Source organism: Daucus carota, chromosome 4 (genome assembly GCF_001625215.2).
Source record: "Daucus carota subsp. sativus chromosome 4, DH1 v3.0, whole genome shotgun sequence".
Taxonomy (NCBI): domain Eukaryota; kingdom Viridiplantae; phylum Streptophyta; class Magnoliopsida; order Apiales; family Apiaceae; genus Daucus; species Daucus carota.
In genome coordinates, this window is record NC_030384.2 from 28,461,904 (window position 1) to 28,488,532 (window position 26,629).

Consider the following 26,629-nt stretch of genomic DNA (forward strand, 5'->3'; position numbering starts at 1 on the left):
TGAGGCCTACGCCGACGTCTCTGGACTCCCTAACATTGCTTTCATCTCTCCCTTTCGAATTTAACCTGATTCCCTGTCGAAAATCACACAAAACTCACGGAAAACGCGCTATCTGACAGGCATCCCCCGTCTCTTAGGTTCGACTAACCCATGTGCAAGTGCCGTTCACATGAAAGCTTTCCCCTCTTCGGCCTTCAAAGTTCTCATTTGAATATTTGCTATTACCACCAAGATCCGCAACATCGGAGGCTCCGCCCAAACTTACGGTTAAGGTTTCGCAGCGGCCTCCTACTTATCAGGATCTGGAACTTGCCCCGATGGCTGAGTATTTATAAAAAATATCCTTCTGTTAAAATGTAACTAATGGCTATTAGTCAATACTAATAAAAATTGAAAAAAAATGAAAAATTAAAACTTCAAAGATTGAAACGAAAATTTGATATGTTAATTTACGAGTGATTTCAAACGTGCGGTGAAAGTTTTTTATTTCAGGTTCACTAATGTATAATAATTTGATTTTTAGAGCAAGTCCAAGAGATGTCTTATATCATGTCTTAAGTTATAATTTTGGGCATTTGATGAACAAGGTTGATCCAACGATGTCCTAGTGATGTCTTATATCATTAGGACAACCTCCTCAAGCCTACCTCCTCAAGCCTTATTTTTGAGGCACATCTCTCTTTGTCTTTTCTCATAATTTATTAAAAGTTCTCATGAACACTCCCTTTCTCTCTCAACTTTTATATTATGCTTTACTAATTAATTAAGAGAGTCTTTAATAATATAATATTAAACATATTGTGAGAATATGGCACATTGTTTTTGATTAAGTTGTAAAATATGTCTTAATTTACTAGGACATGATATTTTATATATATTATATTTAGGACTTCAACTTGGACACTCTTGGATTTGCTCTTAATCTCAAGAACTCGAAGAAAATTTTTCTTGAAATGCATATTTTTATAACTCGAAGCTGGAATTTTTCACCATGGGTGTTATTCAAATCACTTGTAAATTAACATATCAATATTTTATTTCAATCCGTGAAGTCTTAATTTTTTGTGTTTTTTATTATTTTCCTTTTATTTTTTCAATTTTCATGTTAACATTAACTAAGGACATTAATCAAATTTTAACGGAGAGCTTAATCAAATATTTTTTAAAAGTTTAGATAACAAAATTAAAAATTGTTTTTTAGTTCACAGATTTAACTGATAAACCACCAATATAATTGAAGGACACGTCGTCGTATATCTTTTTTGCCAGTTATTTGATGAAAAACGGTTTATATGTATTTGATTATTTGATGTAGACACAAAGGCCGGAGACTCTGCATTTTCCTAGTTTCTTAAACAAAGGTGGGCTATAAAAAGAGAGAGCTATACACAACACTACACAACTGAATATACCAAAATCTTAAACAATTTAAATGCAGCTCCTTCTCCTCCTCCTCCTCGCTCTGCAGCACTTCTGTTCGGGATTAAAAGCGCAGAAGTTGATCACTACTGTCACATTCAATGTCACATACAATATCACCGACGACAATCACAGTATTTTGAACGCTGAAACCATCACAAAGCCCGGATGTCCAAAAAAATGCGGAAATCTCACAGTAACATATCCTTTTGGCATCATTTCAGAAGGTCTCAGCTGTTCCAAGGACCCCTCACTTGATATTACCTGCAATTATTCAACCAATCCTCCTAAGGCTTTCATAAAAACGGGTAATCTCGAAGTTTATGATATATCCAACACCAAGTTACGTATATTAAATCTTATGGCTTCCAGATGCTATGATTCTGGGGTACTAACTGGAGGACAAAATTCGCGAACAAGATTGAGGGGAACTTCATATATGTTTTCCAATGCAAATGTTCTCACAGTTGTTGGTTGTGATGACTACGCCTACTTGTACAATGCTCCAAACACAACATTGCCTAAGGGATGCCTTTCCACATGCCAACACACTGAACAAGCCCTTGAAGACGATTGTACTGGCACCGGCTGTTGTCAAATATCCGTCAATCTCCAGCAGTATTTCCAACTCAGACTTGGAAGCTTTAGTAACCATACAAATTTATCATCCTCCAACAATTGCGGGTATAGCTTTTTGGGTGAGAGAAGCAGATTCAAGTTTCAAGGTAAATCAGATCTTGATGATCCAAACTTCTTAAACAGAACAATGGCTAATGTTCCTATAGTACTTGACTGGGTAATTGAGAATAAAACTTGTAGTGAAGCATCTAAAGACTTAGATTCTTATGCTTGCATACACCCAAATAGCGACTGCATCAATAATTATCACTCTGGAGTATTTCAAGGATATCGCTGCACCTGCAAAAATGGTTACAAGGGTAACCCGTATCTCAGTCCAGGATGCGAAGGTAATCAACAGACTTGAATTTTCATTTTATCCTAAAATTGCCGAGTAACTGTTGCCATGAATTGATCTTGATGGTTGATTTTATGCAAGATATCAATGAATGTGAAGAAAGAAATAGTTGCGAGCATGACTGCATTAATACTCCAGGAAACTATAGTTGCTCTTGCCGGCCCGGGTACTATGCCGATGTTGATGAATTTGGAAAATGCATCCCTAAAAGCTCCAAGTCCCAACCGATCAAGTTAATCTTAGGTAAAGACTTGTACTCCCTCTCTCCTAACTATTTATTTATAGTTTTCCTTTGGGTGTACATCTCATTCTTTAAATTTCAAAACTTATCAAAAATAGTCAATGGTCCCACCACTTCCTCACTTAATTTTTCTCCCTTCTAACACTATTTTTACTTCACTATTTCTTTTATACAATAAAAATCAATGGGTTGCGCTATTTTTTATATATTTCTTAACTTCCGCATCCAAACCGATAGTAAATAATTGGCCAGGACGGAAGGAGTACTCGGGGGATCATATCTATACTATGTGTAAACATGTACAAACTGCAGTCCGGCCCACACACCTTCAGCCCATCCCACTATTTTTAAAACTGATGCCCACTACTATAACATAAAAATTGAAATATACGCACCCTATACATACAAAATGGTGGTCGTGATTCACGTGAGAACAGTTTTGTTGTGAGAGCAATGAGAACAGTTGCTCTGCACTTTTCAAAAAATGTAGAATAATTGTTTTGCAGTTATTTTATTTTTTTTGTTGTATTGTTCTGTTGTTCTCAGTGTTCTCACACTAAAACCTGTTCTCCACTGAGCGCGACCCTACAAAATGGTTATATATTAAACACGGTGAAATTAGAGTGTGTTAACGGTGCTTTGAGCAATATTTCTCTATTTTGAAGTCTACTATTCATGTTTACATAGAATTTTTATACAAATTTGAATCACACAACAAGTGTGAGTTTGTGCTTCGGAATTCACGAACATCACTATTTTCTAAAGCAAATATCACTATTTTCTAAAGCGACATTTTCTACTTTCGAAAGCAAATATGACTATTTTTTAAAGCAAATATCAGTAGTTTGTACCGCAGAAATCCTCGATTTTTGTAACTATATCAATAGTTATAAAAAAGCTTTAACAACGTTAAAATCCACGACAGAGCTCTAGACATTTAAGAGATTGAGAGAGATCGTCAAAAAAAATTCGGGGGTAGGGAAGGAAAAGGACGGAGGTGGTGATGAAGGAGAAAGGACAGAGGTAGTGACGGCGGAGACAGGAGGATGATGTGATGGCGGGGGAGAGGCAGCGCAAAGCTGGTGACGATGATGATGAAATGAGGGACAATGAGATGGATGGAGAGTGATGGCGGGTCGTGGGAGTGGCAGTGGTGGTGACTTTTGGGGACGAGAGAGATGAAAGTGGGATTGTTAAAAGAGACGAGATGAAGTAATTAGTAGGTAGTGTAAAACAAGAGAGAGTATCTGAACTACTATTTTTGTTGGAATTATATTCTAATAATCTAAACTTAGAATAAATAAATTAGTATAATCACTAATTGTTTTATTAGTAGAGGATAAGTTAGAGAAATTGTGGGAGAGTATTGGATTAGTAATGAGTGTTTTTAGGATCGTGGAGTAGTAGAGTTTAGTTTCAGGTGGACACTAGTTAGTTGTTATCACTTTGTTGGGTAGCCTTTATATATTATGTGATGTATCTCTTTTAATATATCAGGAGAAATACAATGTAGTCTTTGGAGTTCATTTGCTCTTGTACATATATATTCATCTTGTTTAATTTGAAGTCATCAGTTTTATAGTTTAATTTCAACAATTTTGACATAAATTCATGTTAATTCACAACTACATATCTATGTTCATGGTGCAGGTATGGTATTTGGTTGCCTCTCGATAATCATTGGAATGAATTGGTTGTATTGCTTCAATAGGAAAAGACAACACACTCAACAAAGAGAGAAATACTTTCACCAAAATGGAGGTCTCCTGTTAAGACAACAGAGTACTTCTGAGGGTGGTGCTATGGAGTCAACAAAACATTTCACTTATGAAGAACTGAAGAAGGCAACCAACAACTATGCATCTGATAGGATTCTTGGACAAGGTGGTTATGGTGTAGTTTACAAAGGAATTCTACCAGATGAACGTGTAGTTGCGATCAAAAAGTCTAAAATACTGGACAAGACTCAAGTAGAACAATTTATTAACGAGGTGAAGATTCTTACCCAAGTTAAACATAAAAATGTTGTTAAACTTTTGGGGTGTTGTTTACAATGTGAGGTACCGATGCTGGTATACGAGTTTGTATCCAATGGCACCTTATTCCATCACGTGCACAATGTTGATGGTGCTGGTTCATGGTTATCATTGGAGAATAGGTTGAGAATTGCTGCTGAATCTTCTGGTGCCCTTGCGTATCTTCACTCTGCGGTTTCCATACCCATCATTCATAGGGATGTCAAATTAGCTAATATTTTAGTGGATGATAATCACGTTGCCAAAATTGCGGATTTTGGAGCATCTAGGTTGATACCCATGGATCAAACAGAAGTGACTACACTAGTCCAAGGAACTTTGGGGTACTTGGATCCTGAATACTTCTATACAGGACAACTGACAGAAAAAAGTGATGTTTATAGTTTTGGAGTTGTCTTTGCAGAGCTTTTAACCGGGAGACAACCAATATGCATGGCTAATCCTCAAGAAGAAAGAAATCTAGCCACATATTTTGTTACCTCCCTAAAGGAAAACCGGCTATTCCAAATTATTGAGCCTCGATTACTCAAGGAAGGGACGCTTGATCAACTTCAAAAGGCCTCTAAACTAGTGAAGAGGTGCCTCAACCTTAGCGGGGAGGAAAGACCAACAATGAAAGAAGTGACGATGGAAATCGAAGGGTTAAGGAAATTAGCTAAACATCCTTGGGCTAACCAGCATGGAGATGAAGACACCACAAGCTTGTTAGGTCATACAGAAAATCAGCATTCAGATCTTTATGAAATTCAACCAAGTTCTTACCATAATATTGTCAAGGACTCCGAACCATATAGTTCGAGTACTATTAGTTTGTTGCATCCACCAACTAGCCCTCGCTGAGATATGGCTAGTTCTGGAGTGCAAGTGATTTGTGTTTATGATTAGCTTGTAATTTGGACTTTTTCAGTGTACTTTCATTATTTCAATTAAACTTTTTTTTCATTGTACACATACAATCAGCGAAACTATTTATGGGTTCAACCTTAATGATATACTATAAAAATATGTAGTTATTCTAGATGGGATCCAGAATTTCTGAGTAGGGTCCGTAATTTTAATAATAGAGCTTGAAAAATATGATTAGTCTATTCATTTTGGCAAAATAGGCTTAATGACCTTTTAGCTCACGAAGTATGGGTGGAAGTTCCGATGCGGCCTCGAAGTTTAAAAACGTATCTTTCGACCTTCAAAGTATCTTTGTCGTACCTTTTAGCCCTTTTTAAAAATACCGGTATAAATCGAGGGATAAACTTGACAATTCATATTCGGGGTAAAGTTTTGGCGTACCTTTTAACCCTCAAAGTATACATCTCGTTCTTTTTAACTCCTAAAGAATACATCAAAATACATTAGAGGTTCTTTTTAACCCTTAATGTTTAATGCTCCGTTTAACCCTCACGTGTGAAATGTCAACTTTGTCCACCCCCTTATATACCGGTATACGCCATAAGGGCTAAAAGATACGACAAAGATACTTTGAGGGTCGAAAGGTACGTTTTTAAACTTCGAGGCCGCATCGGAACTTTCACCTAAACTTCAAGGGCTGAAAAGGTCATTAAGCCTAGGGCTGAGCAGAACCGAACCGAAACCGAAAAACCGGACCGGACCGAATAATTTCGGTCCGGTCCGGTCCTAATTTCCTGAAAGTTCGGTCCGTTCGGGTATTTCGGTCCGGACCGAAATAAAATACGGTCCGGTCCGGTCCCCATCGAAAAACTTCGGTCCTGGACCGAACCGACCGAACTTTTATATATAATATAAATAAAATTTTTATTTTATATATTAAATAACATATTATACTTATACACTTATATTATATTATCTAATATCTATATTCACTGACTCTATACGACTATACCTAATCTAATCGAGCTTTGAGCATACCTAATCTTCTGACTATCTAACTATCCACGGTGCCGCAACACAGTATCTCACTATCTTGTTCGAGTATGAGAAATCGATAACTCTGGTTTCTATATAAATGTTTACCAGGAAAAGTACAAATTTTATCAACTCAACTGTACATTTCATTACATAATATAAGATAGGAATATGGTATGCAAGTCTCCTCTGTTCTTTCGCTAAATTGATCTTTTACAGTTATTTTGCCGAGTGCCATTGAATTAGCAACCATGGTGTGATGCAGATGTTTAAGAATAGTTTACTTGTTTAGTAGTTTACCTGTTTGGACATGCTTTTTCTCTTTAAGTTTTGCTTCTGAATTCTGATGCTGTTATTTGCTTGTCTTATAGTTGGAGACTTGGAGTGGTGTTTGAATGTTACTTGGTTTTCTAAATCATGTGTTGGTCGCTGCATTTTTTTACATTAATTATGCTTGATGTTTCCTTTATAACACAGATTAATTTAAATTTTTCAAAAAAAGTTCGGTTCTGGCGGACCGGACCGGACCGACCGAACTATTTTGGTTCGGTTCCGGTTCGGTCCATATACAAACTTCGGTCCGGTCCGGTCCAGAAATTTTCAGAAGTTCGGTCCTTGGTCCGTTCGGTCCGGTCCGGTTCTGGACCGAACCGACCGAATGCTCAGCCCTAATTAAGCCGGCAAAATAATATAAACAATAAATAACAATGAATTTATTTGATCACCAATTGGCAGCTTTATTTTATTACATATATCTCTACTTGTATATGAATGAAATCGCGTGTTGCATAAGAAGCCTGAATATTTGGTTACTGGCCCGACTGAATAGATAAAAATTAAAATGTCATTTGAAGGTCCGAATTGAAACAGACCAGCATAATGTTATATATGGATTGAGGCATCGAGCTGGAATTTTTTCTTTCCAGCATAATTGTTTGTGCCTTTATCTGTGTTGTGCATAACTTCTAATATAATCATAGTTTTTTTCTCGAGAGAATTATGTTGATGATAGCTAGAAAGAGTACAGGAGGTATGGTCTTCTACCTGAATGAAAATCTTATTATGTGGGTTTCACAAAAAAGCAAAGATGTGTGGCTTTACCTTCATACGAGATGGTTTCATGACAACAATAGTCGCTGCTTGTCTAGGAATCTGGTTGCATAATGTTCTGAATCAATATACTTTGCATAATGAATAAGACGAGTTAAGCTCTTTCTTAGTTTATAATCTGATAAGTTAAAAGGGATTTGATAAGTCATGGCCATATTAGTATAAATTGAGGTCTTGTAATCTCTTTTCAATATGCAATATCAGAAAAAATATTATCAATATTTTCTTTCCATCTTTTACATGAAGTTTATGCAGTAGAGCTCTGCAGCAACAACTCTATAAAAACCTGTCTAATTAGTCACCAGGCTAAGAAAAACATCCAACACTTCCTCCCATTGAAAAATGTTGATTTGTGTAATGTAATGATACTTTAAACTTTCACTTTCGGGTGCTGGTGAACATATATTTAAAGACCAACGTCAACTATCAGATCGAAGTGAATATTTGCCAGTGGGCTAATTTCTCGTTATTTTACTGTTGACTAAGAATTGATTATAAAATTATAATAAAAAAACACTTGCCGCCGTGACCAAAGACTGAGTCACTGAGGACGTCTCATCTCAAGAACAATTGAATGACGGATCTTGGAACCAACTGCTGGTTGACAGGGAATCATTATTAGAACTAAACCCCTGTTGCCCAGTTGGTTCATTAGGTTTTAATATTTGTGATAATATCAATATGGACCACGAAGGTTGAGTTAATTTTTCATGACCTCTAATAATTAATTTGAATGTAAAGAAATATTCACACTTGATAATTTGTGAATTCGCGTGTTTTATGTGACGGTCCAGGAATCCGGGGGTCTGGATTCTGACGTCACCACACAAAAACCATTTTTAAGACACTTTAAAAACCTGCAATATTTTTTTTTTATTTTTTTTTTTATTTTTATTTTTATTTAAAGATAATGAAAATCCAAAAGAATTTAAAACTTGAAAACATTTAATAAAAGATTTGAATGAGAACATAAATCAAATGATTTCAAAACCTGAATTTCAAACTTGAAAGCCATAATAAGAGAATTTCAAGAGAACATTTTAACTTAAATAAATGATTCGAAAGAGACATTTCAACCCCCTAAAGCAACAGGATCGCATCCAGGTTATAGCATTGAAATTAGAATCCACCACTAATATTACACCACATTTCTTACCAAATCAGATCATCTTCGATAAGAAGAATCACTGTCAACTATTCCAGCTTGCACCAGCCTCATCAACTTTTCTGAACACTCCTCGACCACTGGATCCTCAACTCTGTCTCCTCGCCTAGCATTAGCCTTACTCAGAATCTCAATCAATCATCTCATCTTTAAGCCTTTCTGAAATGGTTAGAAAGGAATAGCAAGGGTGAGCAACAATGCTCAGCAAGTAGTAATAATCAATGATAATTCTGAAATGATATAACATAAGTTCACGAGTTCAAGATATAAAATGATTCAACCTGAGTTCACGAGTTTAGGTATTGTATAAGAGAATCACAATACCTTGCATCAATGGAATACTGGGGAATTCAATCTTTCCAAAAGAATTATTGAATTGGACTATCACATTTTAATTAAAACCAAGGTTAGGCAGCTGATCAGTTCCGCACTAACCCCGAGCAGGCCCCGCCATGCTCTATTACTGGATCCAAGGCACTCATTGGCCTAACATGACCACGAATCTGGTCCACAGGTTTATGTAAAAACAATAATCCAATTCTCTAATTCAATTCAAGTAGCCAATGTAAATCAACAGAACATCATCATAAATATTATCAACAACAGAATAATTCCAAATCAACTTTGATAATAATCTATTCATAATTCATGATTCATCCTTTCATAAATCACAGTTCAGGAAATCCTCAACTATTCAGTATCCTCCATTATCGGCTAAGCAACTGAATTTAGCCTGCTAAACCAGCATGACAATGGCGGGTTGAATAATCAAGAAGATCCCAATTCATTCAAAGCTCTAACTATCACTGAGCAACACATGCTTCAATGACAATCTGAACTTCGAATTAATTTGTAAAACAGGAAATTCTTTAGAAACTTGAAGATTAGACAGAATGGTTCAGAATACTCGCACTTTCGAACATTGAAAAGAAAGGTATGAATACTTGAAACATATACCAAAGGAATGGATCAGAATATTTGCAATATATCCAAAAGCAGGGTGCAGGATACTTGCCTTAAATCTGACTCCAGTCTCACATCTCTATCTCATCTTTCCATTTTCACAATCTATGCATATCATAGTCTCTAGACCATCTCTGGCTATACTCTATTCGCCACACTGCTTCACTTACTCGATTCATCCCTTATCCGCTTTGCAATACCATTCCGACTTTCTGACGTCTTCGAGCATACACGTCTCGTCCAAATCCTTTACGAGAATAAGATAATACTATAGTCACTAAACAATATATCGCATATACATATCACGTATATCGATACCCACTTATATACCCCTTTAAACTTATCACATATCACTTAACACGTAATCATGCTTTGACTCTACCATATAGTCAAGTCATATTCCACATAACATATTACCAATCACTTATCATATGAATCCTATCGAAAATCCGACATCGTCTCGTCTATTTATTAGACTATCCACCTGTTATCCTATCTCAATCAACAATCAACCAACAAGATCCAATCACTATAATCCATATGCTTTTATCCGACATCTATCAAGACACGACACTATGTCATTCAATCATTTATCACATTTATGTAATACTAGAACAACCAGATAGTCCGTGCAATCATCAATTAATAGCAATTAGATCACATATAATCATATTCTACACATTTAACAACAATTATTCACATTCTATACTCCACCATATTACTATGTCACTTGAAAATAGACTTTATAAGCTTTAATCCCTTTTTCGTTTCACTACATTCTGAATTACGAGTCAAAAGTTATGAACAAAACTGTTTTCTTACTCTCTATCGGCACATAACACATTAAATAGATAGTAATCTTCATATAGCACATAAGGTTTCCCATCCCAATTGATATTAAATCGAGTCTTGGGTTAAAAATGATTTTTCGGGAATTTTCCAGAATTTTTAAACATTTTTCGGAATTAAAATCGATAAAAGAATCACTTTTCGAACAAATAATCAAGTCCCAAATACTTGAAATTGGACTTGAAATCATTCATAAACAATTATCGAGCCTTGAAAATAATTTGGAAAAATATTTTAAAGCTCGAAACTATTTTTCGGAATTTTTAAATCAAAAAGGATTAATTAAATCCAATTAATTAATCAATTAAAATCAATTAATAATTAATTAAAATAATTAATCAATTAATATTTAAATTAATTGACTAATTAAAATAATTAATTACTAATTAAATTTAATTAACAAACTAATTTAGATTTATTTTTGAATAAAGAAATAATTAAAAACTATTTTTCGGAATTAAAATAATTAAATAAAAACAATTTTTGAAAATTAAAATCAAAAGGTTTAAAGTGTAAAGTTTTGAAAACATTTTCACAAGGTCAGAAGTGTAAGTTTTCAAACATTCAGGGTCTGTTTTGAAAATCTACAAACTTGGGTGTTATAACTGTTTCTTCTTTGAAACTCCGGGGACCAAACTGCAGTTTGACCCTCCGGTCATCTTTTCCGGCGAGAACTCACCGGACTTTGGCCGGATTTAGTACACCGTGCCCAGAACTCGACACCAAAGTGCAGATCCGCTCTACTCCCTCTCAGGAATCCACTCGTGCAATCGGTTTTATCAAAGGATCGGCCGTTTGGCCGGAAAATTAAACCAAAACTAAGAACGCCGCCGCAGTTTCAAACTCCGGCGAGGCCTCATCTCGACTCCAACAGCTGATTCGATTATATGAACACACTCAGCATTCAACGATCTACACATCTGTGTTTTCCAATCTTACCCAGCCTTCCTAGAACTCAAACTCCGGCGAAAATTCAAAGAAAGCTCAAGAACACCCCAAGAACACAGTTCAGTAATCAAACCAACTTTTCTAGATGTTATGGAACTCAAAAATCAACATATAATATACCAAAACGACGAGAAAAACACGTACTACAACATGGAATCATCAAAACAATCAAACAACCAAGTTTGCGAAAATTCATCATTTAAATCAGATAAATTCGAATTTTAGAAAAATAATCTAAAATCACCTGTTGAATCTGCATATAAACGGATGATTGTACTAGATTCTACGCGTCGAGAGCTTCGTTTTGACTATTTATACGCCTCCATCGGATTCCAATAACACCTTCAAATCCTCGTTTGATTATGAAGAACACGAAGAACGCAGCTCGGTTTCTCTCGGTATTCGTGAAAAGAAACTGGTGAAATGATTTTACGGGTGAAAATCAGCTATAGAAAAGTCTATTTATATTTACAAATAATTGGTACCCCTTTGGATCGTTTATGACATGAAAATACGTATTTAATAGCTTTATATTAATATAGCGGGGTCCAATCGGTACTGGTTTTCAAGATAATCATCAAAACGGGGCTTTTTAATCAGTCATTAGTATGCGGGTCCCACTGCAATTATTACAAGATAAGAATTAATATAATAATCAAAATATCTAGTTTCACGCTTATCGAGACAAACTGGATAATTATCAACAATTCAAATACCCGCAAAACTCCGCCGGACCGACTCCGGGAAAAACCGTACTCCGGATCGAAAAAGTCAAAACACGAAAAGTGTCCGGAATATTCAAATTAGACTAAAGGTGAGTTTTGTTGAAACTTCTGGGAAGAAAATTTGCTACACCGTTACGAGTGGACGATTTTACGGAAGTCAAATAATTAATCAATAAATATAAATATACGCAATTAAATCCGTAAATCGATTATAAAATCATCTAACATTCCATAAATCGATATGAAAACATCCAAATAAACTATATTTTCTCCTGAGCATATAGAAATTGAAATCTCGCGAATACGAACACATACGAGCATTCAGCTCAATAAACTAGATAACACAAAATTATATAATAATCATATAATATTCATAAATCACCAAAATAATTAAACGAGTAATACCACGAGTAACACTTAGTCACATACCACATATATTCACATAATATTCATCTAAAATTTTCGAAACAATATATGAAAATCAGTTTTAAAAATATAATCATTTATCAATAACACAATAACCCGGGGTTTAAATATAAAACTTTGAAAACTCATTAAACTGGAATAAAATATTAAATCTTATTCCTTTCTTTTTAATAAAATCATTTATAATATTAATAAAAATATTTTTAAAAATCCGGGTTATTACAATCTACCCTCCTTATAGGGATTCCGTCCTCGGAATCAGAGAAAGAAGGAGAACGCATAATTAGTATAATCCATATTAATCCACAGAACAAGTATAATCATATAAAACTATTCACATAATCAATTCACTTTTCAACTAAAGCCAACAATAATATTTAGACAAATAGATTTATAATAATCAAATCTAAATTTAAAAATATGGGATATTACATTCTACCCCCCTTATAAGGATTCCGTCCTCGGAATCCCCCGAAGAAAACTAAAACGTACACACTTCGTAATATTGTATCATCATCCACCTTTTGATCAACCTTGGCATACCTTTAGCTTTTAAAGAAATAGGAGAATCAACTTCCACAATTGCAAAATTCATTTCCCAAGAATCAATCTTTGGGAATTTCAGAGGAACAAGAAATTTTCAAAATAGGTCACATTGAAATACAAAAGTGACTGGGAGATCAATAAGATCAAATGAACTTAATGTTGCGTGTCCATATTAGACACTACTAAAGGCTTTTAACCTTCTTGTAATCACAACACACACAAGTGATGGCGTCCCATCCAACTCCTATCACACAGACAGGTATACCTTGTGTCCCCTATAAATAGGGTTGTTCATCCCAATCAAATTGAAAGAATCCAAGAAATCTCAAAGAGCATCAAGAAAGGTTAAGGATTATCGAAGAATATATTAAGGAACATCGAAAAGATATCAAGGAATACCAAAGAGTGTCAAAGAATATCAATGAATATTAAGGGATATCCAAGAATATGAAAGAATATCCAGGGATATCAAAAAATATCAAATAATATCAAGGAATTCCACTGTCTCCTCATAAACACGCCTTTATCATACACCGATTCAATACTAACTCACACCAATGATCAATATCATTATCATCTTAGAATTTGAGAAATTGAAAATCTCGTTTATCGAAATGATATCATAATAACTCACTGATGAAAAACATATAATCAAAAGAATCTTTAGTTGAAGAGAGGTATTGCCAAGGTCTTCTCAAATTCCCACTCTACTTTACAAAATCGTTATTCGATTTATGTCATTCTTTCAACGTTCTCGATAGTTGATTGACATTCGTTCGTAATAACTCTGGCCCATGTAGTTTACATTCTTCTACTTTATCCCAGTTGCCCTTGGAATCCATAGCACAAACACGTAACGTATCTTCGATTGTCTGGATCATCAACCTGTGGGTTATGGGCCCACCTTGATGCCATTTGAAATCCCGATTAGCTCGAAGCGTTGTCGTCGAGGACTAACGTTCTAACTTACTCGTAGACATCATCTCTAATAACTGGATTCGATTCCACGTACTCTCTATCATTCACTTCTCACCTATCAACCTCTATCTACCAATCTCTCCTTCTAATCCAATACAACTCATACTCCACACTTACTCTTCATATCTTCACTCAGAACAATATACATCTTCCAAATATCTGACATGGTCAACATACTATGAACCATGCATCTTTATCATTCTCAAATCAATACAATAGACCATTTTCAACTATGCAGTATAGTCAGAATACTCTGAACTCTGCATTTTCACCATACTCAACTCATCATTCACTATCAAACTCTTCTATATAGGTCTAATACTGACCTTTTCCACAATTCACCATCTCAATTAATCAACATACTAGAAATCATATGTCTAAACCTAAGAATCCTAATCTCTTTAAATATCCACACTTAACTTGATCATCTAACTAAACTCTATGCTTCACTCACATCTCTAGACTATTCCTAAATAGTCCGACCATACCTCTATGTGAGGTTACACCACATTCTTCTCTAAAAAACCTATAACTATGATCTATATTCTAATTTCAAATACTTATAACCTGTTGCTCTGATACCAACTGTGACGGTCCAGGAATCCGGGGGTCTGGATTCTGACGTCACCACACAAAAACCATTTTTAAGACACTTTAAAAACCTGCAATATTTTTTTTTTTATTTTTTTTTTATTTTTATTTTTATTTAAAGATAATGAAAATCCAAAAGAATTTAAAACTTGAAAACATTTAATAAAAGATTTGAATGAGAACATAAATCAAATGATTTCAAAACCTGAATTTCAAACTTGAAAGCCATAATAAGAGAATTTCAAGAGAACATTTTAACTTAAATAAATGATTCGAAAGAGACATTTCAACCCCCTAAAGCAACAGGATCGCATCCAGGTTATAGCATTGAAATTAGAATCCACCACTAATATTACACCACATTTCTTACCAAATCAGATCATCTTCGATAAGAAGAATCACTGTCAACTATTCCAGCTTGCACCAGCCTCATCAACTTTTCTGAACACTCCTCGACCACTGGATCCTCAACTCTGTCTCCTCGCCTAGCATTAGCCTTACTCAGAATCTCAATCAATCATCTCATCTTTAAGCCTTTCTGAAATGGTTAGAAAGGAATAGCAAGGGTGAGCAACAATGCTCAGCAAGTAGTAATAATCAATGATAATTCTGAAATGATATAACATAAGTTCACGAGTTCAAGATATAAAATGATTCAACCTGAGTTCACGAGTTTAGGTATTGTATAAGAGAATCACAATACCTTGCATCAATGGAATACTGGGGAATTCAATCTTTCCAAAAGAATTATTGAATTGGACTATCACATTTTAATTAAAACCAAGGTTAGGCAGCTGATCAGTTCCGCACTAACCCCGAGCAGGCCCCGCCATGCTCTATTACTGGATCCAAGGCACTCATTGGCCTAACATGACCACGAATCTGGTCCACAGGTTTATGTAAAAACAATAATCCAATTCTCTAATTCAATTCAAGTAGCCAATGTAAATCAACAGAACATCATCATAAATATTATCAACAACAGAATAATTCCAAATCAACTTTGATAATAATCTATTCATAATTCATGATTCATCCTTTCATAAATCACAGTTCAGGAAATCCTCAACTATTCAGTATCCTCCATTATCGGCTAAGCAACTGAATTTAGCCTGCTAAACCAGCATGACAATGGCGGGTTGAATAATCAAGAAGATCCCAATTCATTCAAAGCTCTAACTATCACTGAGCAACACATGCTTCAATGACAATCTGAACTTCGAATTAATTTGTAAAACAGGAAATTCTTTAGAAACTTGAAGATTAGACAGAATGGTTCAGAATACTCGCACTTTCGAACATTGAAAAGAAAGGTATGAATACTTGAAACATATACCAAAGGAATGGATCAGAATATTTGCAATATATCCAAAAGCAGGTTGCAGGATACTTGCCTTAAATCTGACTCCAGTCTCACATCTCTATCTCATCTTTCCATTTTCACAATCTATGCATATCATAGTCTCTAGACCATCTCTGGCTATACTCTATTCGCCACACTGCTTCACTTACTCGATTCATCCCTTATCCGCTTTGCAATACCATTCCGACTTTCTGACGTCTTCGAGCATACACGTCTCGTCCAAATCCTTTACGAGAATAAGATAATACTATAGTCACTAAACAATATATCGCATATACATATCACGTATATCGATACCCACTTATATACCCCTTTAAACTTATCACATATCACTTAACACGTAATCATGCTTTGACTCTACCATATAGTCAAGTCATATTCCACATAACATATTACCAATCACTTATCATATGAATCCTATCGAAAATCCGACATCGTCTCGTCTATTTATTAGACTATCCACCTGTTATCCTATCTCAATCAACAATCAACCAACAAGATCCAATCACTATAATCCATATGCTTTTATCCGACATCTATCAAGACACGACACTATGTCATTCAATCATTTATCACATTTATGTAATACTAGAACAACCAGATAGTCCGTGCAATCATCAATTAATAGCAATTAGATCACATATAATCATATTCTACACATTTAACAACAATTATTCACATTCTATACTCCACCATATTACTATGTCACTTGAAAATAGACTTTATAAGCTTTAATCCCTTTTTCGTTTCACTACATTCTGAATTACGAGTCAAAAGTTATGAACAAAACTGTTTTCTTACTCTCTATCGGCACATAACACATTAAATAGATAGTAATCTTCATATAGCACATAAGGTTTCCCATCCCAATTGATATTAAATCGAGTCTTGGGTTAAAAATGATTTTTCGGGAATTTTCCAGAATTTTTAAACATTTTTCGGAATTAAAATCGATAAAAGAATCACTTTTCGAACAAATAATCAAGTCCCAAATACTTGAAATTGGACTTGAAATCATTCATAAACAATTATCGAGCCTTGAAAATAATTTGGAAAAATATTTTAAAGCTCGAAACTATTTTTCGGAATTTTTAAATCAAAAAGGATTAATTAAATCCAATTAATTAATCAATTAAAATCAATTAATAATTAATTAAAATAATTAATCAATTAATATTTAAATTAATTGACTAATTAAAATAATTAATTACTAATTAAATTTAATTAACAAACTAATTTAGATTTATTTTTGAATAAAGAAATAATTAAAAACTATTTTTCGGAATTAAAATAATTAAATAAAAACAATTTTTGAAAATTAAAATCAAAAGGTTTAAAGTGTAAAGTTTTGAAAACATTTTCACAAGGTCAGAAGTGTAAGTTTTCAAACATTCAGGGTCTGTTTTGAAAATCTACAAACTTGGGTGTTATAACTGTTTCTTCTTTGAAACTCCGGGGACCAAACTGCAGTTTGACCCTCCGGTCATCTTTTCCGGCGAGAACTCACCGGACTTTGGCCGGATTTAGTACACCGTGCCCAGAACTCGACACCAAAGTGCAGATCCGCTCTACTCCCTCTCAGGAATCCACTCGTGCAATCGGTTTTATCAAAGGATCGGCCGTTTGGCCGGAAAATTAAACCAAAACTAAGAACGCCGCCGGAGTTTCAAACTCCGGCGAGGCCTCATCTCGACTCCAACAGCTGATTCGATTATATGAACACACTCAGCATTCAACGATCTACACATCTGTGTTTTCCAATCTTACCCAGCCTTCCTAGAACTCAAACTCCGGCGAAAATTCAAAGAAAGCTCAAGAACACCCCAAGAACACAGTTCAGTAATCAAACCAACTTTTCTAGATGTTATGGAACTCAAAAATCAACATATAATATACCAAAACGACGAGAAAAACACGTACTACAACATGGAATCATCAAAACAATCAAACAACCAAGTTTGCGAAAATTCATCATTTAAATCAGATAAATTCGAATTTTAGAAAAATAATCTAAAATCACCTGTTGAATCTGCATATAAACGGATGATTGTACTAGATTCTACGCGTCGAGAGCTTCGTTTTGACTATTTATACGCCTCCATCGGATTCCAATAACACCTTCAAATCCTCGTTTGATTATGAAGAACACGAAGAACGCAGCTCGGTTTCTCTCGGTATTCGTGAAAAGAAACTGGTGAAATGATTTTACGGGTGAAAATCAGCTATAGAAAAGTCTATTTATATTTACAAATAATTGGTACCCCTTTGGATCGTTTATGACATGAAAATACGTATTTAATAGCTTTATATTAATATAGCGGGGTCCAATCGGTACTGGTTTTCAAGATAATCATCAAAACGGGGCTTTTTAATCAGTCATTAGTATGCGGGTCCCACTGCAATTATTACAAGATAAGAATTAATATAATAATCAAAATATCTAGTTTCACGCTTATCGAGACAAACTGGATAATTATCAACAATTCAAATACCCGCAAAACTCCGCCGGACCGACTCCGGGAAAAACCGTACTCCGGATCGAAAAAGTCAAAACACGAAAAGTGTCCGGAATATTCAAATTAGACTAAAGGTGAGTTTTGTTGAAACTTCTGGGAAGAAAATTTGCTACACACCGTTACGAGTGGACGATTTTACGGAAGTCAAATAATTAATCAATAAATATAAATATACGCAATTAAATCCGTAAATCGATTATAAAATCATCTAACATTCCATAAATCGATATGAAAACATCCAAATAAACTATATTTTCTCCTGAGCATATAGAAATTGAAATCTCGCGAATACGAACACATACGAGCATTCAGCTCAATAAACTAGATAACACAAAATTCACAAAATTATATAATAATCATATAATATTCATAAATCACCAAAATAATTAAACGAGTAATACCACGAGTAACACTTAGTCACATACCACATATATTCACATAATATTCATCTAAAATTTTCGAAACAATATATGAAAATCAGTTTTAAAAATATAATCATTTATCAATAACACAATAACCCGGGGTTTAAATATAAAACTTTGAAAACTCATTAAACTGGAATAAAATATTAAATCTTATTCCTTTCTTTTTAATAAATCATTTATAATATTAATAAAAATATTTTTAAAAATCCGGGTTATTACTCATCGGTTAATAGTGACTTATGTTTCGTTTTTTTTTTTTTTGAGTTAGACTTATTTTAGTTACAAAACGTGTTAATATTAATGAAATTATAGTCAGTGAAAACTAAGTATCTCATAGAAAAATGCTAGGTCTTGGCTGTTTAACGAACCGAGCTGTTCGCGAACAAGTTCGAGCTCGGCTCGTTAAGAGCTTGTTCGGCTCGGCTCGTTAAGTTAACGTGCTCGAGCTCGAACACAAAAAATTGTTCGTTAAGTGAACGAGCTCGAGCCGAGCTTTTAGTATGTTCGGCTCGAGCTCGGCTCGTTAGCCGAACTAGTGTTTAATCTAATTTAGTGTTTCAATATTTTAAAAAATATTTCTTACCGATCCAACCGTATGAATGTTAACATATACTCCCTCCGTCCCTATTTATCTGTCCACTTTAGAAGTAAAAATTTGTCCCTATTTATCTGTCCATTTATACTTTCAAAACTAATTTAATGATAGTTTTTCAAATATATCTCCATAATTTCAATTTTCAAGGCTTGACTTATTTAAAACTTGGTTAAATTCATGTTTTCAAGACATAAAGTATGGGTATTCCACCATTTTCAAGATATTAATTAAAGGTATTTAATGAAAAAGTTTATACAATCAATTATTCCTTGGTATGTGTTTTTTTTTCCAAAATGGACAGATAAAAAGGGACGGAGGGAGTATACATTTTAGTGATATAAACAAAGTTTAAAAAAAATTTAAAATTATTTGGTTAGCTATTTTAAGAGTCAACTAGCGGTTTGTCTTTATTTTTTTTCTGGCTCGGCTCGGCTCGGCTTGTATTTGTTCGTGAACAAGCTCGTGTTCGGCTCGTTAGTTAACGAGCCGAGCTTGAACACAATTTTTGTTCGATAAAAAAGCTCGGCCCGGCTCGGCTCGTCAAAAAAAAAAATTAAAGCTCGGCTCGGTTCGGTCAAAACTCGGCTCGGCTCGGTTCGTGAACAGCCCTACTTAAAATGTATACAGGTGATGTGTCAAATATTACTCAGTGAATTAGAGGTGTCAATCATTCCATACTAAAATCCCATATAGTATTACATTTTGTATGGATTTTCAGAACTAAACATGACATGACGACACGATGTAGCGTCTTTTTCCAAAAATCAAAATGCTAAATTATACGGCGTTAATAAATTATATTTCGGATCATTTTTCTCAATTCTGATATTTTAGACATTATTTATGAAAATTATGACATATGAGATCTTTCCTTTAAATATAATGGATCTCCTCCATTCATTTTACTAATTATAACACAACCATATATTTTTGGGATAATATATTCATACGTCCCTAAACTAATTCACTTTTATTCGATAGGTCCCTAAACAAAAGATTCCTCAAACCGGGTCATTAAACTTTTCCAAACGCTGGAATCTAGTCCTTCCGTTAAGTAGGTACTAACAGAGTTAGAATCTTGCTGAAGTGGTGACACATCACCCGCTGAATCATGCTGACATGGTGAAATTCACCTGCTGATTCTTACAGACATTAAAACAATGAAATTGTACTGTTGTATATGAGCTCTTCCACCACCCTTGTGAATCGAACACCGAAAACCCAGAACGAAGCGAACTCTTCCTTGAATCATACTTTTTGAAAGGGCAAGGAGTCTGAGATAACTTGATGAGCATAGAGAGAGATAGCTTTTTTCCCCCTTCTACCGAACTGAAGTTTTGGTTATCAATACACACACCTTTCTTATGTATACAAAAACTTGTTTCCCCATAATCTGTAAAACAAAAACGGGGTTAGGGTTTATAAGTAGAAATTGGGGTTTTTAATTTGTAAATTAATTGTGGTTGATTGGCTGTGTGTGAAAGGAGAAGGGCATGAAAATGTGGGGAGGAGGCCGGAGTCTCGCCTCGCCGACGGAGACTCACGGCGGCAGAAGGGAAGAGAGATAGGCGGCGGTGGTGAGCTTGGTGCGGGGAGGAGATTGAGGAGGTGAGGAGGTGAGGTGTGTGTACAGGGGGGGGGCGAGAGAGAGAGAGAGAGAGAGAGAGAGAGAGAGAGAGAGAGAGAGAGAGAGAGAGAGAGAGAGAGAGAGAGAGAGAGAGAGAGAGAGAGAGAGAAGAGAGAGAGAGAGAGAGAGAGAGAGAGAGAGAGAGAAGAGAGAGAGAGAGAGAGAGAGAGAGAGAGAGAGAAGAGAGAGAAGGAGAGAGAGAGAGAGAGAGAGAAGAGAGAAGAGAGAGAGAGAGAGAGAGAGAGAGAGAGAGAGAGAGAGAGAGAAGAGAGAGAGAGAGAGAGAGAGAGAGAGAGAAGAGAAGAGAGAGAAGAGAGAGAGGAGAGAGAGAGAGAGAAGAGAGAGAGAGAGGAGAAGAGAGAGAGAGAGAAGAGAGAGGAGAGAGAGAGAGAGAGAGAGAGAGAGAGAGAGAGAGAGAGAGAGAGAGAGAGAGAGGAGAGAGAGAGAGAGAGAGAGAGAGAGAGAGAGAGAGAGAGAGAGAGAGAGAGAGAGAGAGAGAGAGAGAGAGAGAGAGAGAGAGAGAGAGAGAGAGAGAGAGAGAGAGAGAGAGAGAGAGAGAGAGAGAGAGAGAGAGAGAGAGAGAGAGAGAGAGAGAGAGAGAGAGAGAGAGAGAGAGACGAGATGAGAGAGAGGTCGCCGGAAATTTCTCCGGCCAGTGGTGGCAGTGGCTGGTGAGGGAGATGAGGGAGAGAGGAGCGATGGAGGAAGGAGTTTTTTTATACATCCTTTTAACTTTAGTTTCATTTTAATTTCATTTTTCTTTTTTTAATGTAGGTACAAATCAGCGGTGATGTGTCGCCATGTCAGCATGATTCAGCGGGTGATGTGTCACCAATTCAGCAAGATTCTAACGTCTGTTAGAACTACCTAACGGAAGGACTAGATTCAAGCGTTTGGAAAAGTTAAATGACCCGGTTTGAGGAATATTTTTTAGGGACCTATCGAATAAAGTGGAAGTTTAGGGACGTATGAATATATTATCCCTAATTTTTTGGTAGTTATTTTGATGAAAAACGTTATATGTATTTGATTTTTGGTGTGGGCATGGAGGCCGGAGACTCTGCATTTTGCTAGTTTCCAAAACAAAGGTGGCTATAAAAGAGAGTTATACAACACCACACAACTGAATATACCAAAACCTAAAACAATTCAAAATGCAGCTCCTTCTCCTCCCCTCCTCACTCTGCAGCACTTCTGTTCGGGATTAAAAGCGCAGGAGTTGATCACACTGTCACATCAATGTCACATTCAATATCACCGATGACAATCACAGTATTTTGAACGCTGAAACCATCACAAGCCCGGATGTCCAAAGAAATGCGGAAATCTCACGGTCCCATATCTTTTGGCATCGTTTAACAGGTCTCAGCTGTTCCAAGGACCCCTCACTTGATATTACCTGCAATACTTCAACCAATCCTCCAAGGCTTTCATAAAAACAGTAATCTTGAAGTTTATGATATATCCAACACCGAGTTACGTATTTAATCTTATGGCTTACAGCTGCTACGATTCAGATGGGTTACAACTGGAGGACAAACTACGGCAACAGGATTGGGGGAACTTCATATAGTTTTCCAGTGCAAATGCTCTCACAGTTGTTGGTTGTGATGAACGCCACTTGTTCAATGCTCCAAACACAATTGCCTAAGGGATGCCTTTCCACATGCCAACACATTGAAAGAAGCCGTTGAAGACGATTGTACTGGCACTGGCTGTTGTCAAATATCCATCAATCTCCAGCAGTATTATGGACTCCAACTTGGAAGCTTTAGTAACCATACAAATTATCGTCCTCCAACAATTGCGGGTATACCTTTTTGGGTGAGAGAAGCAGATTCAAGTTTCAAGGTATATCAGATCTTGAGGATCCAACTTTCTACACAGAACAATGGCTAATGTTCCTGTAGTACTTGACTGGGTAATTGAGAATAAAACTTGTAGTGAAGCACTAAAGACTAGATTCTTATGCTTGCATACACCCAAATAGCGACTGTGTCAATAGGAGTCGCTCTGGAGTATTTCAAGGATATCGCTGCACCTGCAAAAATGGTTACAAGGGCAACCCGTATATCAGTCCAGGATGCGAAGGTAATCAACCGACTTGAATGTTCATTTATTTTAAAATTGCCTAGTAATTTGTATTGCCATGAATTAATTATAATGGTTAATTTATGCAAGATATCAATGAATGCGAAGAAAGAAATCTTTGCCAGCATGACTGCAATAATACTCAAGGAAACTATAGTTGCTCTTTGCTGGCCGGGGTACTACTCCGATGTTGATGGAATTTGGAAAATGCGTCCCTGAAAGCTCCAAGTCCCATCCGATCAAGTTTATCTTAGGTAGAGACTATACTCATTAATGTGGGATGACATATCTACACTAATCTGAAATGCAAATATTGGTCGTTGGTTTGTAGTTGGTGACAGAGCATCAACCAAGATGGCCCGGGGTTATAAGCTAGGTTATATAATATATATAATATATATATATATATATATATATATATAGGCTGGTGCTCAAATGAGAACCCACATTAATGAGATATGAGATCTAATCTCAACCCTTCATTTTATTATATTTTTTTTAATCCCACCACACAACTCTTACCTCCCCTGCCACTCTCACCCATCTCTTTCCTTTCAGTCTTCCATCTTTGACCAACCCATCATTTCTCCACCATCATCACCGTCAAATCCACCAACACGCTATCATCGCCACCGGCCTTGTTTTCCGACGTCACCGTTCTATCTCCTGCCATTTCTCCTTCAATATCTCCTCGTTTCCTTTTTCATGGTCGCTGCCACCACCGCGACGGTGGCTCTGCCACAAACACACACAAAATCGCCGCCGTTTTTACTCCCGTGCCTTCACGACGTTGCTCCTCGTCGTCGATCCAACTTCAACACACGCACCCAAGCTCCTGATTTCGCTGTCGCGTTTTATACTATGTCGACGGTGTTGTTGGTGTTGACAGATCTGGAGAAGATGTGGTGGTGGTGTTGCTTATGTGGTGATTTTGTTTTACGGTGGGATTTTCTCATTTTTTGGTGTTAATTTCTCATTTCTGGTGGTATTTTTATTTTTACGGTAGTGATTCCGTTTTCTGGTCTTGATTTCTCATTTTTTGGTGGTGGATTTTTGTTTTCACGGTGGTGATTTCGTTTTTCGGGTGTTGATTTCTCATTTCTGGCGGTGATTTTTTAGTTTCCGGTGGTGATTTTATGTTTGCCGGTGGTGATTTTCTGATGGTCGCCGGAGGTGGGGTGGGGTCATCGGAAGTGGTGGTGGTGGTGAGCGGTGGTTGAAGGTGATAGGTAATTGAATTAAAAGATGGTGAAATATTAAAATATTAAATGAATGGTGAGAGATGAATATAATGATTAAATGAGCGGCTGAGATAAGATCGCATATCTCATAATAAGAATGGTTCTCATTTGAGTAAGACCCTATATATATATATATATATATATATATATATATATATATATATATATATATATATATATATATATATATATATATATATATATATATATATATATATATATATATATATATATATATATTTTTAAACCCCTCTTTTGACATAAATTCATGTTAATTCACAACTACATATCTATGTTCATGGTGCAGGTATTGTATTTGGTTGTCTGTTGATAATCATTGGAATGAATTGGTTGTATTGCTTCAGTAGGAAAAGACAACACGCTCAACAAAGAGAGAAATACTTTCACCAAAATGGAGGCCTCCTGTTAAGACAGCAGAGTACTTCAGAGGGTGGTGCTGTTGAGTCAACGAAACATTTCACTTACGAAGAATTGAAGAATGCAACCAACAACTATGCATCTGATAGGATTCTCGGACAAGGTGGTTATGGTGTAGTTTACAAAGGAATTTTACCAGATGAACGTATAGTTGCCATAAAAAAGTCTAAAATACTGGACAAGACTCAAGTAGAACAATTTATTAACGAGGTGAGGATTCTTACACAAGTTAAACATAAAAATGTTGTTAAACTTTTGGGGTGTTGTTTAGAATGTGAGGTACCGATGCTGGTATACGAGTTTGTATCCAATGGCACCTTATTCCATCACGTTCACAATGTTGATGGTTCTGGTTCATGGTTATCATTGGAGAATCGGCTGAGAATTGCAGCTGAATCTTCCGGTGCCCTTGCATATCTCCACTCTGCGGTTTCTATACCCATCATTCATAGAGATGTCAAATTAGCTAACATTTTACTAGATGATAACCATGTGGCTAAAATTGCGGATTTTGGAGCATCTAGGTTGATACCCATGGATCAAACAGAAGTGACTACACTAGTCCAAGGAACTTTGGGGTACTTGGACCCTGAATACTTCCATACAGGCCAACTGACTGAGAAAAGCGATGTTTATAGTTTTGGAATAGTCTTTGCTGAGCTTTTAACCGGAAGACAACCAATATGCATGGCTAATCGTCCAGAAGAGAGAAATCTAGCCACATATTTTGTTTCATCCCTGAAGGAAGACCGGTTGTTTCAAATTATTGAGCCTCGATTATTGAAGGAAGGGACGATAGATCAACTTCAAAAGGCCGCTCAACTTGTGAAGAGGTGTCTTAGCCTTAATGGCGAGGAAAGACCAACAATGAAGGAAGTGATGATGGAAGTCGAAAGCTTCAGAAAATTTACCAAACATCCCTGGGCTAATCAGCATGGAAATGAAGACACCGCAAGGTTAATAGGTCAAAATGAGTTTCCGCATTCAGATCTTTATGAAATTCAACTAAGTTCTTACCATAATGTGGTGAATGACTCTGAACAATACAGTTCAAGTGCTACTATTAGTTTGTTGCACCCACCAACTAGCCCTCGCTGAGACATGGCAAGTTCTGTCACAAGAAAAGCGGCTAATTTTGACCGTTTTTCGACCTAAAGTGTTTATGATCGCTTAAATTGCAGCGACCCTCGTACTTCATCGACCGAAAGCGTTTATGATCGAAAATAACAGGTCGAAAGTAAGAAAAGCGACCGGTCGACCAGTTCTGACTGTCGAAATTAGTCGTTTTTGTTGTAGTGTGTGATTTGTGACATTGGCAACTATGTATGTGCTTGGCCTCTAGTGTCCAAATATTTCATTCATATCAAGTACTGTAAGTGATTTGTGTCTATGATTGGCTTGTAAGTTAAATTTTTAAGTGGAGTAACTTTCAATATGAACATACGTACAATCAACAGAACTAATTATTTCCATTGCTTG

The 26,629-nt window shown here is 35.8% G+C and overlaps 1 protein-coding gene and 1 long non-coding RNA gene across 4 annotated transcripts; one reads left to right on the plus strand and one right to left on the minus strand.

Moving 5' to 3' along the window:
* Nucleotides 1–1,378: 1,378 nt before the first annotated feature.
* Nucleotides 1,379–26,589, plus strand: LOC108217138 (wall-associated receptor kinase 4). Of its 2 annotated transcripts, none has more exons than XM_064092739.1 (3): nucleotides 1,379–2,387; nucleotides 2,477–2,638; nucleotides 25,020–26,589. In XM_064092739.1, the coding sequence occupies exons 1-3, from the start codon at nucleotides 1,433–1,435 to the stop codon at nucleotides 26,246–26,248; spliced, it is 2,346 nt and encodes a 781-aa protein (XP_063948809.1). In that variant the 5' UTR covers nucleotides 1,379–1,432; the 3' UTR covers nucleotides 26,249–26,589. The 2 variants fall into 2 exon arrangements, with proteins under 2 accessions (XP_063948809.1, XP_017245476.1); XM_017389987.2 differs by lacking the exon at nucleotides 25,020–26,589 and adding an exon at nucleotides 4,287–5,527 and having other exon boundaries at nucleotides 1,380–2,387.
* On the minus strand, nucleotides 8,571–18,842 carry LOC135152442 (uncharacterized). 2 transcript variants are annotated; one of them, XR_010291615.1, is made up of 5 exons: nucleotides 18,238–18,842; nucleotides 16,249–16,443; nucleotides 11,833–15,392; nucleotides 9,844–10,038; nucleotides 8,571–8,987 (listed from the first exon to the last, which is right to left on the minus strand). It is a non-coding gene; the product is annotated as an uncharacterized LOC135152442 (long non-coding RNA). The 2 variants fall into 2 exon arrangements; XR_010291614.1 differs by lacking the exon at nucleotides 18,238–18,842 and having other exon boundaries at nucleotides 16,249–17,406.
* Nucleotides 26,590–26,629: the final 40 nt, after the last annotated feature.

Coding starts and splice junctions, on each gene's coding strand:
- LOC108217138 (XM_064092739.1), top strand. CDS start 1,433: ATGCAGCTCCTTCTCCTCCTCCTCCTCGCTCTGCAGCACTTCTGTTCG. Junction 2,388..2,476: donor TCTCAGTCCAGGATGCGAAG/GTAATCAACAGA, acceptor ATTTTATGCAAG/ATATCAATGAATGTGAAGAA. Junction 2,639..25,019: donor ACCGATCAAGTTAATCTTAG/GTAAAGACTTGT, acceptor TTCATGGTGCAG/GTATTGTATTTGGTTGTCTG.